Source organism: Rhineura floridana, chromosome 3 (genome assembly GCF_030035675.1).
Source record: "Rhineura floridana isolate rRhiFlo1 chromosome 3, rRhiFlo1.hap2, whole genome shotgun sequence".
In the NCBI taxonomy this organism is placed as follows: Eukaryota; Metazoa; Chordata; class Lepidosauria; order Squamata; family Rhineuridae; genus Rhineura; species Rhineura floridana.
The window spans coordinates 144939820-144953459 of record NC_084482.1 but is presented as its reverse complement, the minus strand read 5'-3'; the positions used below and the strand labels follow the sequence as shown (position 1 = coordinate 144953459).

The following is a 13640-nucleotide window of genomic DNA, read 5'->3' as shown; positions in this document are numbered from 1 at the left end:
CAGGACAACTGAGTCTGTATCCACTGCCCATGTGCCGGTCCATGACTAGGGGCTTCCGGATTTCACAGTCCTGCCCCCGTCACCATTCGCCGATCGCCATGGGGCTTTTGGTTTTGTTTGGTTGGAAGACACCTGTGCGTGAATTTGTTTTATGTAGGGAGATCGGTGCATGACGATCAACACACAATGTTGACAGAAAAAGGCTTTGATCCAATGGCATGGATACCACGAAGATGGGAAGTCTTTTATCTGCTGCAGCCTTCATCAGCGTTCACAGCCGTTGTAACATACACATTGTTATCCTCCGCCAGTTCTACCGTTGAGGACATTCTTGGATCGTTCTTTGTCTGGTTCCTCTCCCTTGACCTTACCACCATGGGTGACCCTGCTGGGAGTGCATGACTCCAGACGGCATCGCTCACAGGGTTCATTGGAACACACAAGCCCACTCACCACTACAAGGTGACGATCCAGCAACTTAAAGTAAATACAGCACACAAATGTGAAAAGAAACAAGATACCTTAGCATCCTTGGCCTTTTTCTGTTCACCTTCTGGTTTGTCTCCCTTTTTAGTATCCAAAGTTTCTTTTCTATAAAAAAGAAAATAGGGGAAAATAAAGTAGCTCATATGGGGTAGCTGAGAAAAAAGGCAAATGCCATGTGAGGCACCTGCATGCCTGCAGCTACCCAAAGTTCCCCGAGCTTCACTACTGCCTAGCTCCACCCCATCTCTGCCATTGCTGGAAAAGTGCAGCCATTGCTGAGATAGTATATGGACCTATTTTACTGTCTGTACACATGGTAGTAATCAATTACATTGTTTAAAATGACATGCACGTTATCTTCACACATGAAGGAGTACATTTTTTCCCATCATCCAGGCAGAAAATGCACTGTCGGGTAATAGCTTTATTGCAGGGCTGGCAAACCATTGGCCCTCTAGAAGTCGCTCATGTACAACTCCCATCAGCCCCAGCTAGCATGGCCATGGGCCAGGGAAGATGGGAGCTATAGTTCAGCAACATCTGTAGGGCCAAAGGTTCTCCACCCCAATTTATTGGGACTAACCAAAAGGTCACAAAAGTGTAGCAAGTTTTAGAGTTCTCCTGAACTCAACAAGCAAAATATTACACAAAGCAGGGGTGGGAGGGGGAAACAAAGTAGTTTAAAAATTAGTTGTTGTTGTAGACTCAGTTCCAAGATGGTGACTTCAGGCTGAAAAAATCCCTATCAAGTGCTACAAGTGTATACCTAGGTATGTAACCTGGTAATCCTGGTAGCACTTGGGAGGGACTTTTTTTAGCCTGTCTGAGTCTCAGTCTTTAAAATAAAGACAGGGTTGAATCCAACTAAGTCACAGCACAAGTAGAAAAACTTCCATAAGCACAATGGAACTTTCTGTCTACACTGGAGAGAGAGGAGGTTCTGTTGTGCTCATGGAAGTCTTTCCGCATGCAAAATGACTTAGCTGAACACAACCCACAGCCTCTTGCGTAACTCAAGGTAAACTATGCTTGTGAATTTACATGTGACAAATTTTCACAGGTTAAATGACTGTGGTGGAGTCATTTAACAAGAGTTGAACACTGCCAGAACTGAAAGGACATCTTCATCCATGTCTACAACTTACTTGTAATGTTAAATGTACTGTTTTAATAGTGACTGGAGTGGACCACCACAGTTCACACCAACCTTCCGCAGTGCTTATAGGGTCCCTGATTCTTCAAGGATCTTTTCAAAGGAGTCATAGAAGAAAATCAAGAAAGCTGCAAAAGGTTCACATTTGTAGTACGCCATTTCTTCTGTACCTGGCAGTCTTTTTCCTCTCCTTTTCCTCTGCTTCTTCTTTCTGAGCTGTGTTCAGACTTTCAGCATCTGCCAGGTTATCGACTGCAATGGCCAAGAAGACATTCAACAAGATATCTAATTCACACAGTTTTAAGGATACTACATAGGTATTGCAACCTAGTTCTTTGTTAACTGGGAAACATAGGAAATGCATACCCCTGTGGAGCATTAGCAAGCTGGTAAAGTGTTTATAAAAATCACTTTCTATTGGGATAAATTAAATCCCAGGCTTCACTTACATAGATTTACAAGTCTACCATAGCAAATTTCTATATGACTTGAGCCATATTCAGGCATTCACTTAAAAACATGTTGACAAGGGGGCTGCATACATTATTCCCATCTCCAATGTTCCTGCTCCTGCCAGCTCCATCCCCAATCTTCATTCGGTGAGCAAAATGTCAACATATGGGTTGACAACACATGGGGGGGGTTCTTCATGCATTAGCTGAACACTTAGAATCCTCCCTGTGATTGGGGACCCTGTACAATCAGTTAGGGTTCCCAATCAAGGTAAGGACTTTAAGTGTATTCACAAATAAGCAAAAAACCTTGCGGTTTAAGAACGTACCTATAGCCCACAGATATTTCTATCAAACTTTAAAAAGCAGGGAAATTGGGCAGCTATAGTGAATGCACCAGGGGAGCAGGAGACCTCCTCTCTGAGATACCGGACTGCCCTACAAATTTGTCAAAATGCAAACACAATTTGGTTGGTCTTTCACAGTCCAGTCCACTTCCTACGTAGCTGGGATTTGGTAACGTGCCTCTGAGCATATGGTAAATGGTGGCAACACCTGCCACCTCCAAAGATGGAGAATTACATTTTTGTATGTTTGTTGGTGTTCTTCTTACTCTGCTTCTTTTCTGTGTTACTACTGTTTCTACAGAGAATCTAACCTAGAAAATTATATTTCTCTCAGTATTCATCCTAGAAGTCTGTGTCAAATTTATTTTTATTAATTTCAAAGCCTTTTGATTGGTTGACATCATATGATGGTGAAGACAGCCTTTTGTGTTTCAAACTGGAGGTTATGCTCTATTTATATTTGGGGCGCATTAACAGTTGAATCTGAAAATGCAGTTTGATGTAAAATCAGATGGATTACAATATGTTGCTACTTAAGCAATAACTCTAGCTGTTGGAAAAAACAAACTTGGCCTGTCCAAGATGCATGTTTTCAGCCTACTATGCTTAAACTACTCCACTTAAGGAAAGGCGGGCATGGTCAATTAAAAACATAGAGCACACCTAGAATTTTGCTAGAATATATTTCACCTCCCACTGTTTTATCTTGTGCAAACTGAGACACTCCTCATGTCCATTGGAAACTATTCTGCAGAATAGTCTGTGCCATTATTCCACAATTGTTTTTGGAGCTTTTTTTTTAGTGTTGTAAAGTGTTGCTGTACTTCACATATTCACAGAAACAGAAGCAAAAGAAAATGATTTACTATAGGAAACTTCACTAAAATTGCAAAGTAAATCAAACATATTTAAAGTGACTATCTGAACTATGTCAACTGTCTTAATAATGTTGCTTCCTCTCTGCTAAAACAAGATCAGTACAGCACATGTCTTCTTTCTACTCTTTGGGCTGATTGCAGGTGTTGCCACCAGTCACCATATGCTGAGGCACATGTTACCAAATTCTTCCAGGCTACACAGGAAGTGGATTGGACTGTGAAAGACCAACCCAAATTGTGTTTGTATTTTTTGGGGAAGCCATGACTCTCTAAAGTGGAATAAAGGTCTGGCGTGAGTGTGGCCCCTTAATTAGCCAAGCACAGCAGCTGTGAGTTTGGCTTTTAGAACACTGACAGTAGGTTCTTACTGAGCATGCCCAGTCTTATCATTGAGTTCAATACTAAATTTCTTAAATTAATTAAAAATCAGTCAGGCATTTTTTTTAACTTTTAAACCGCAGAGAATTTTGAAATAGGGAGTCAGAACATGGAAATCTCTAACTTAAATCTTTTATATTCTTTAAATTGCAGAATTAAGATGCAGTTCTAAAAATGAAAGGATACAGTTACCACAGATGAAGAGGATAATGAAGTATATACAAACTACCATTCCTGATGATGATGGGCCACCATATGCCATAATGCCATCATACATAACAGCATTCCAGTCTTCACCTGTTAGAATCTAAGAAATTGATTCCTTATTACTGAATGAGCACAGCACATTAAAAAAATCTTCTTCTTTAGTTCACAGCATAGAAAGAAACACTCCATTAGCTGTGATTAACTTTACATGACCAACAATATTCTAAATTCTTCTCTCATTGTTTTATGCTCCTATAAAAAAAAAGATACGCTGAAAACTGACGTTTAGATCTACCCATTTTAGAGCTACCATACACCTTTGCCAATAAATTGCATATAGGTTTTGGAGTAATCTTTTTTAAATGACTGCTTATTTACCGCCTATGTGAACATTTAGGGACATTTTATTTTCTATCTGCACAAATTATCCCAGCTATCCCTGAGTACAAGTCCACATATGAAAATGAAACACATGGATCTAGTATAAATACTTAGAATTTATGCACTGCATTTTAAGTGTTTAAAGCTCTTCACATACATTACCTTAGCAATTCTTACAACACTCCATATAAAATAATCTAGAATTATTATTCCCATATTGAAAACATAGTATGTGATGCTGAGATAATAGTGGATTGTCGAAAGCCACAAAATGAATATAGGCTGACATGACCTTTTAACAGAAGACTACCTGGCTCACAACTCACACTGTCAGCTATTAGACACATACCAGTGTGAGGGTTCAGCCCTGCCCAGACCTTAGTTCTCATCTCCTCAGATGCGAACTAAGAGGAGAAGATCCCTCCAGCAGATCTCCACACTGGCAATGATCCCAATGAGCAAATGAATCTGGACATCCCTGCCTCAGGACAGGAGGTTCCCACACCAGCTGCCTAGGTTCCTGGCTGGTTCCCAGACCCACCTACCCATCTCCCCCAGGGCCACAGGAGCAGAGAGTATAGTGAGCCAGGCAGGAACTTCAGAGCCTCTGGCAAAGTACCCAGCAAGCTGCAGATTAGGGTACTCGGGAGGAAGAAGTGCATGAAAACACCTGCTTGGTTGAGAACCTGGAAGGGGTAGAGCCTCCAGCTCCTACACAAGCAATAGTTCTCTTCCGAACTCCAGCCTTCCCAGCATAGGAAAAGAGTTAACCAGCTCTGAAATGGGCAGTCACTGGAGTCTGTCTGGTATTTTAAGTTGTAGACCAGCAACAACAGCTCCTGGTTCACACTTTGTACATAGCAGCATGTACTTAGTAATGTTTAGGGTGTAGGGAACCTGTGGCCTTACTGATATTACTGAACTACAACTCCTGTCAGCCCAGCAAGCATGGCCAATGGGCAGGGATGATGGGAGTTGTAGTTCAGGAACATCTGGAGGGCCAAAGATTCCCCACACCTCTACACTCAACTGACACAATCACATACAGTGGAATCTCAGCACTGTGCAAACGTACTTTAATCAGAGTACAAGAATGAGTACAAACAGGTAATAAATGTAGAGCTCTACCCCAAAGGCCACTTCACATATTACTTTTTCCAACATGGAGACCAATCTCTATGGTAGAAAAGGCATATCATTTATAATGTCTGAATGAATGTTTTTTTAAAAAATCCCATTGAGAAGTCAGGAAGCTTCTACAATTATCAGCTTCCTCACTCCAGCATCTGTGCGCCAAAAGTTACTTATGTTGACACCAAACATTTCAAAAAGACTTCTCTGTAACAACTTCAACTAAGGCTGCAATCCTATTTATATATACTTGGGAGTAAGCCCTATGGAACCCAATGGAATTTGGTTCTGAGTAAACATTCATAGGATTTCAATGTAAGTAATCTTATTTATTTTATTTATTTATTATTTGATTTATATCCCGCCCTTCCTCCCAGCAAGAGCCCAGGGAGGCAAACAGAAACACTAAAAACATTTTAAAACATCATAAAAACAGACCTTAAAATACATTAAAACAAAACAACGTTGCATAGGAACATAAGAGATACACTAATTGCTGTGCCAAGCCTTGAAGATATGCCAGCAGTGCAGTGACATTATTTTGGCACCACAGGTAGATAAATAAAACTGAGTCAACATCTTTATGGAACTATCCACGAGGACCCCAAGGCCTCGTTCCTGGCCAATCATGAGCAGTCACAAATCTTTCCTCCCCCCCAGCTGGTCCCCATCTCTCCATGTTAAAATGGGCTTCTTAATTTCTTCTTCTTCTTCTTCGCTCCCTCATCAGTGATATGATCCTCCCTTCATTTGTCCTCCTTGTTATTGTTCTCCATTCCTGTTTTAACCTGGCTAGTATTATTAGTATCATTCACTAGTATCTCACATCAAATCAAACATATTTTGGAAGATGTATTTAGTCAGATCCCTGTGATTTAGTGTTATCTGGGGCACGTGTCAGGAATCTCTAAATGCCCACCTCACAGCTGAGAGGGTGGAGGGCAAGTCTTGGAGTTGCTAGGCAGATAAATCTCTGTTTTTAGGGACCCAGAAATGGAAACAAAAACCAAGAGCCCTGAACTAGTCACATCACTACTTCAGAGGCAGTAGTCCCTTTAGTTAGTTAGCCCCTTAACTTGTATCTAAGGACTCGCGTAAATTACTGGGCCTTCCTTTCTTCTTCCCTTTTCGTTCTGAAAAGGAGGACTCTTTCTCTCTCTCTCTCTTCCCTCAGTACTTCATATGATTGATTGTAGCCCAAGACTGAGATAATTGACCAAGATACAGGTGTAAACTTGTGAAATATTTTTTTTTAAAAAAGACTAATAAAAGATTTTTACATTAAATGACTTTACATTTTTAAGCTATATTTTGGATGAACAAAGACAACTTAATATTTAATGATGTTAACATAAAAGCTATGCTGCATAGATAGACTACATGATATGAACGAATGGTACAAAATGATGCAAAATTACCAGAATATTGACTTTAATGAGCAGAATGCTATTTAACACAAACAGAATTAATAGTTGTGAAGGGGATTTTTTTTAGGAGACAGGATTATTTAGACAGTTTTTCTTGTTCAAAGATAAAATGTTTTATAGTGGGTGAAAGAAAGTTACCTGGAATACAGTTAAAAGAGCTTGTGGGAAATTATCGAAGGTGCTCCGTTTTGTTTGAGTTTCATCAAAATTAAATTTGCCTCCAAACAGCTGCATTCCAAGCAATGAGAAGATTATGATGAAGAGGAAAAGCAGAAGCAACAGTGAAGCAATGGACTTCATTGAGTTTAACAAGGATGCTACCAAGTTGCTCAGGGATGTCCAGTGCCTATAAATTAAAATGCGTGTGTTAACAAAAAAAAACCGTAAAAGAACAGTGCGTGATGAAATATTACAAAAGAGCTGCGCATCATACAAGTGTCAGTAAAACTTAGCAACAAGTTTTTAAAAAGCATCACCTTTGATTTTATCTTACCTGGTTACTTTAAAAATACGGAGGAGACGAACACAGCGGAATACTGAAATTCCAAGGGGTGACATAATTTCCAACTCCACCAAGATGGTTTCAACAATGCCGCCACATACCACGAAGCAGTCAAAACGATTAAAAAGGGACACAAAGTAAGACTGCAGGCCCAGGCTGTACATTTTTACTAACATTTCACAGGTGAATAAAGCCAGAAGAACTTTATTAGCAATATCTGGGGGAAAATATTCAGAAAATTATATTGATTTATATGCTTCCGATTCAGTTGCACGTATTGTGCAGAAAACAAACAATGATTATTTCTATTTTGCCCTCTTTGGGCAAACATAATCCTTCACGCCACATTTCTCTCAAGTTCAGATAATGCAACCTGTTCCCACCAACCAATAGATCAGAAACAAAGGAGTTTAGGTAATAGTATTTCAAAGTGCATTTTCATTTTCTTCATTTAAAATGCATTGCAGCTTTGCCTTTAATATAGAAATGATTCAAAGCTCAGTGGGATTCTAATATATGCACCAAGCTTGGTATGTTCAGGGCTTGTCTTATTGTTATGAGTTAGTCCTGTGAGTTAGGAATAATAGGGAATCCTATATATACACTGACCATACTCAACTGATAGAAGAGAACAGGCCAGCCCCTCCATGGAGAGCTTTGTATGTACAGTAAGTGGAACTCCTTCTTGTGAACTAGAGTCAGACAGGCTTAAGGACATTGCTGGGAGTTCATAGGGAACCCCTGTGCATGTGTCCAAACTCTCTCACTGAAAACAAATTTTGTACTAGACTTGGAAAATCCTTTTGATGGCACAGTCAGATTTCATAACAGCACACACAGTCAAAGTCCACAGCCCATTTGACCACAGAGTAGTATTATTAACTTCAAATTTGCTTAGAGTAATACTGTGAATTACAACGCACCCAACTTGGATATACTCTATATATACTCTAGCTAGAAAGCTGTATATTGTATTTTTTTAAAAGCTCAGTATGAAGCCTATAACAGTTTTCTGTTGGTTACTGAATGAAAGAAAACAGTCTCATAAAATAATCTTTCATTTTACCTTGTATTTGTGTCAACCAATCAGGCTGGTTGTAATGCTCAGATGAGATAGTTAATGTGTTCAGGAAGACCAGTACAATAACTAACCAATAAAATGAAACAGATTTTACAGCAGCTCTGCATCTTCTTCTATTGAATCGGTTCCATCGACGCCAACGTCGACTAAAATTTAAAACAATGGAAGTATTACAACACAGAATAAAATTATGAAAATTAAGTGTGAAGAAAATTTCTGCTGGGTAAAGACATTGTGGTCAACTGTCTTGGTGCCACCACAGAAAAGGCTCTGCTTTCATGCCTACACACCATAACTCAGAGAGCTGAGGGACACAGTGGACACTCAGGAGATTCATCTCAAGGGTCAGGCAGATGTGAGGGATGCAGGCAATTCTTAAAACACTCTGGTCCCAGGCTATTTAGGGCTTTAGAAATCAGAACCATCACTTTGAACAGATCCCAGAAACAAGTTGGCAGCCACAGGTATAAAGTATTGGAGTTAGGTCCAGATCCAGTCTGTCAGATACAATAAACATTCCAACTGTTGTATTCTGGGTCACCTGAAGTTTCTGAATGGTCTTCAAAGGCAACCTACAAAGAGTGCATTATGCTTATCCACTGAGGAAGTGGGCAGGAATTGAATCATCACAGTCAGATCTATACAGGCGTGGATTCTGCAGCACTGAACAAGATGGTTGTCACCTTCCATTATGCCAGCACCAATCATGTACCTGAGCAGGGAGATGGATTTCATACACCCTTTCCCCAGTCCTCAGTAGGGAACATCATCAATTGTATGTTTTGAGAGCCCAACATGCAGCAGTGAGTGTTCATCCCACTGTTGCACATAGAGATCTCTGCATCTGATAGGCAAAAAAATATGCTTGAGTAAAGATTACGCTTTAAGATTAGTTTACAGTTAAAATTAGGACATATTAGACATATTATTTACACAGTTTTAAAAAGAAAGAAATATTGAAATGAAGTGGTGTCAGGATATGCTGTTTTCATACTGCTGCCAATAATTATAAAGCTTTTACATGTTTGTTGGTGCCTGCAACATTTTACCCTTTAGTCCACTATCTCAGAAATACCAACGTTTCATTAAGTTTCCAATATATAAAAAATAATTTGAAAATATACTACATGTTACCTCTGACTCAAGAGGGCAAATAAAAACCTCCAAGGACTGGGGTGCATTGCTGAATTATGGGAGCAAACATGTTCCCTTCCATAGATAAACTGTCAAGCAATTACTCCTGGAAATGTGAATGTATGTGGAATTTACAAAGAGGAGAGGGAAATGATCACAGAAAATGAGAAAATACCTCACACACATTATCTACATGGTAATATTATGGCTACCTCTAGTCATGTGGGTAACTCATTATTTCAGAGTTATACATATCCTTAATGACCATATTATTCCATCTCCCATTGCTGAAGACAAAAGGCCACATTTGGGACTTAATATTTTGACTTTGACAGGATGCTGAGGATGCTTTCTAAAGACCTGGGACAAAAGCCAAAGGAATTTCTCATGTGCACAAGCACATGCACTCCAATCGCACAGCCCTCTGTAGCTGTCCACAAAGTTCAGTACAGTTTCTTGAGGAATGGGGTGAGGTGCACCTCTGGGCTTGCTTCAACTCCCCACACCAGTCAAGATGCCTAAAGCACCCATGGTAAGAGGGCTTGTGAAAGGGGCTACTACCTGAGGAGCCCAGGCAGAGGTGAGCTGGTTTGGTGGCAGAAGATATAGGCCCAAGTAGGCCCCACATCAGAAAGCATCTCTCATAGCTGCAGTGGCAGCTACACTCACTAAGCTTTGAACCTTTTTCTGTAGCTGGCCCTTGAACAACAATTTCATCTATAGCAATTAGTACTGCATAGGTGATCATGTTTAACTGCATGACATAAAAAGCTTCACCAACTGATGTCTGTATATTAAGCCTCTATTAGAAAGTCATCTGCAGGCCAAACTGTTTTTTCTTTGTCCTCTAGCCAGTTTGTACCCTAGCGACAGCAGAGCTCCAATGCAAGGGAACCCACACACACACACAAAGTGCTGGCCTTTCCTCCCCCATTCAATGTGGTTCACTGCATGGGATGGAATATCAGGGCAGCACGAGATTGACTCGCTCACCAAGATAACACAAGGTTACACTGCCTTAAGGCTTTATAAATGTTCTCTCCTCAAGAGGCAAAGGGACTAGTTCCATGACTAGAAAAAATGCATATTTATTTCTAATTGTGGAAGTAGCCACTACAAGCTTCTGTGTATCCCCATTTCACACATTTCACAGGCAGGTAATCCACCCCAGGTCAGCAACTACACCAGCCTTCAGATGGAGTACTACAGGTGAGTAGGGCGAAGTGGATACCAGCTGAGACCCCCCGAGACTTTTAGAATTTACTGGTCAGGAACCAGGGTTAGAAGAATTCAGGTCTCAGTGCAATTCATGCCAACCCCTATCCCTCTAAGATGGTAACAGAAAGTAGTTTAGTGCTTTCAGCTCTTTTGCAAATAGGATTCTGTGTGTTTATGCTCTCACATTCTGCAATCTCGACTACTCTCCTGAAATTGCCTGTTTGCATGAAGTGCCCATTTGAAATTCTGAAAGACTTCCCAGCATACTTCAGCTGATATCCATGCATAAAATATCGCCCTTTACACACACGAAAAAGATGAAGACTTGGTTGAAACTGTGCAAGAACTGTATTTGCCAGATTAAGATACCATATTATGTAGTGAAACCTTGAGTAAAATAAGCATGTGTAACAACAACTGTTCAGACAGTCTGAAGTCTATCAAATGCATGAAGCTGTGTGACCTTAAGCAAAAATATCTCCAAATTAAAGTAAAGAATTGAGAAAGCAGGGAAGATTGTAAGCCTACATGGACCTGGACACATAACAGATTTTCTGCAACCAGAAAAATATAGAATTCCTCTTGTGGCTTTAGAAATCCTGAACTATAGATCTTTCAATACATCTAGCTATAGTTGTATTTGGCTATGGCCATAGATTTAGCCATAGTTATTGTCACTTTCTGAGTGTAGGGAGGAAAAAAGTTGTTCAGGGATTCCTGCCAGGACAAATCCAAAATCCAATGAAAGTGATATTGATAGTTTAAGAGGTTTAAGATCAAGTATAAATGTCTGAGTTGTACAGACTATTTGATAAAAAGTTACTACAGAAAAAGAAGCAGATAAAGAAACAACACCTCTGTGATATTTTTGGAAAGTTTTGGTAAAAGGTAAGAAACATTAGAAAAGAATATCAGTAACTTGTATTTGCATTTTCAGGTGTTAGCGCAAACAAAGACAAAGTTAGGAAACAAAGCAAAGTCCCATATTGAGAATATGACTGATTTTTTTTTATTGTGCTTGTAAATTTCTGCCTGAAGAAAAAGGAAAATAACTTTATTACTCAAGTTATTAATAAACCATGAAAGTTTGTCTGGGTGAACTTAAAAAGAAATCAAAATATTTCTGTTGTGATTTTGACACCTTATTACAAAGCAGCATCCTTAAAATGTTGCATAAAATGTTGCAATGATGAAAGTTATCAGCTCAAATAAAATTTGACCATATATATCCAACAACCACATAATAATATCCACACATAATACTATTTCAGCAAAGCCAACTGTATACAAGTTGCAAGAACACAGTGAACACTGACATATTTCTAGAAGATTTAGTCATTCAAAATATCATCTTTTGGATTTGGAAAAAAAATCCAGTCTGTCTATCTAGTCCTTCAAGAAGTACATTCAAACATATGATCCTTCCCATTAAAACTTATGAGTCTGAAATGAAAAGCCTCGATGCATTGAAGTGATGTCAGCCCATGCATTCAGAAATTATATCACCTTTCTGGTAAAATGAATCACAAGTCATTTACTGCTTTTGAAACTTATTTCCTAATCCAAATCCCATTTGGAAACAAAATGGCAGAAAATCCTGAGAGCAATTATCTTGAAGTACACAAGCTTCTTCCCAAAACTGTTTGGCGGTATTCAAATATATCAGACATCATCGCCCTATAAAGGCATTATTAGCTCCTATGTACAGCAACAAAATAGCAAGGAGTAGGGCCATGGCAAGTAGGGCTGTGCATTGGATTTGGATGAGGCCCAAGCATCAGACAGGAAGAAGAGGAAGCGGCAGCTCTCCTTCCTGCCTGATGGGCAGAGCCAGCGATCCTCCAAGACTGTGGGTGCTGTTCTGCAAAACAGCATCGTGCAGGATCTCTCCCTCTGCTCATAAGCCACTTGCAAAACAGATCGTGCAAGACAAATTGACTCCACTCTCAGTCGGGGGGGGGGGGAATGAGACACAACATCTCCTTCCCCCTCCATAAGTTTAATTAGGGTTTTTTAATGCTTTTTAAACATGAACCCCACCCCCAAACGTATGCAGGAGTGACTCCAAGCCAGGATGGGTGATCCCTGGTCCAACCCAGGCTGGGTCTACCTAATGCCCACCCCCAACTCCAGACTGGAGCCACAGGCAGATAAGGGGTTCTGCGCACAGCCCTAATGGCAAGTATTGCTAATTGCTGTTTAATACGCTTTTAAACTTTTATAAAAAATATGTTTTTAAACCTTAAGAACATAAGAAGAGCCTGCTGGATCAGGCCAGTGGCCCATCTAGTCCAGCATCCTGTTCTCACAGTGGCCAACCAGGTGCCTGGGGGAAGCCCACAAGCAGGACCCGAGTGCAAGAACACTCTCCCCTCCTGAGGCTTCCGGCAACTGGTTTTCAGAAGCATGCTGCCTCTGACTAGGGTGGCACAGCACAGCCATCACGGCTAGTAGCCATTGATAGCCCTGTCCTCCATGAATTTGTCTAATCTTCTTTTAAAGCCATCCAAGCTGGTGGCCGTTACTGCATTTTGTGGGAGCAAATTCCATAGTTTAACTATGCGCTGAGTAAAGAAGTACTTCCTTTTGTCTGTCCTGAATCTTCCAACATTCAGCTTCTTTGAATGTCCACGAGTTCTAGTATTATGAGAGAGGGAGAAAAACTTTTCTCTATCCACTTTCTCAATGCCATGCATAATTTTATACACTTCTATCATGTCTCTTCTGACACGCCTTTTCTCTAAACTAAAAAGCCCTAAATGCTGCAACCTTTCCTCGTAAGGGAGTCGCTCCATCCCCTTGATCATTCTGGTTGCCCTCTTCTGAACCTTTTCCAACTCTAGAATATCCTTTTTGAGATGAGGC

General features: G+C 40.2%; 1 protein-coding gene across 1 annotated transcript in view; it reads right to left on the bottom strand.

The window, feature by feature from the left end:
* Positions 1–13640, bottom strand: part of CACNA1D (calcium voltage-gated channel subunit alpha1 D) — a 316751-nt gene that overhangs the window by 136916 nt on the left and 166195 nt on the right. The window contains exons 12-17 of the mRNA XM_061618220.1: positions 8409–8569; positions 7334–7559; positions 6979–7186; positions 3881–4001; positions 1810–1924; positions 522–591 (exon numbers count right to left, since the gene is read on the bottom strand). Of these exons, the coding sequence (XP_061474204.1) occupies positions 522–591; positions 1810–1924; positions 3881–4001; positions 6979–7186; positions 7334–7559; positions 8409–8569 (901 nt within the window). The remainder of the gene's footprint in view (positions 1–521; positions 592–1809; positions 1925–3880; positions 4002–6978; positions 7187–7333; positions 7560–8408; positions 8570–13640) is intronic.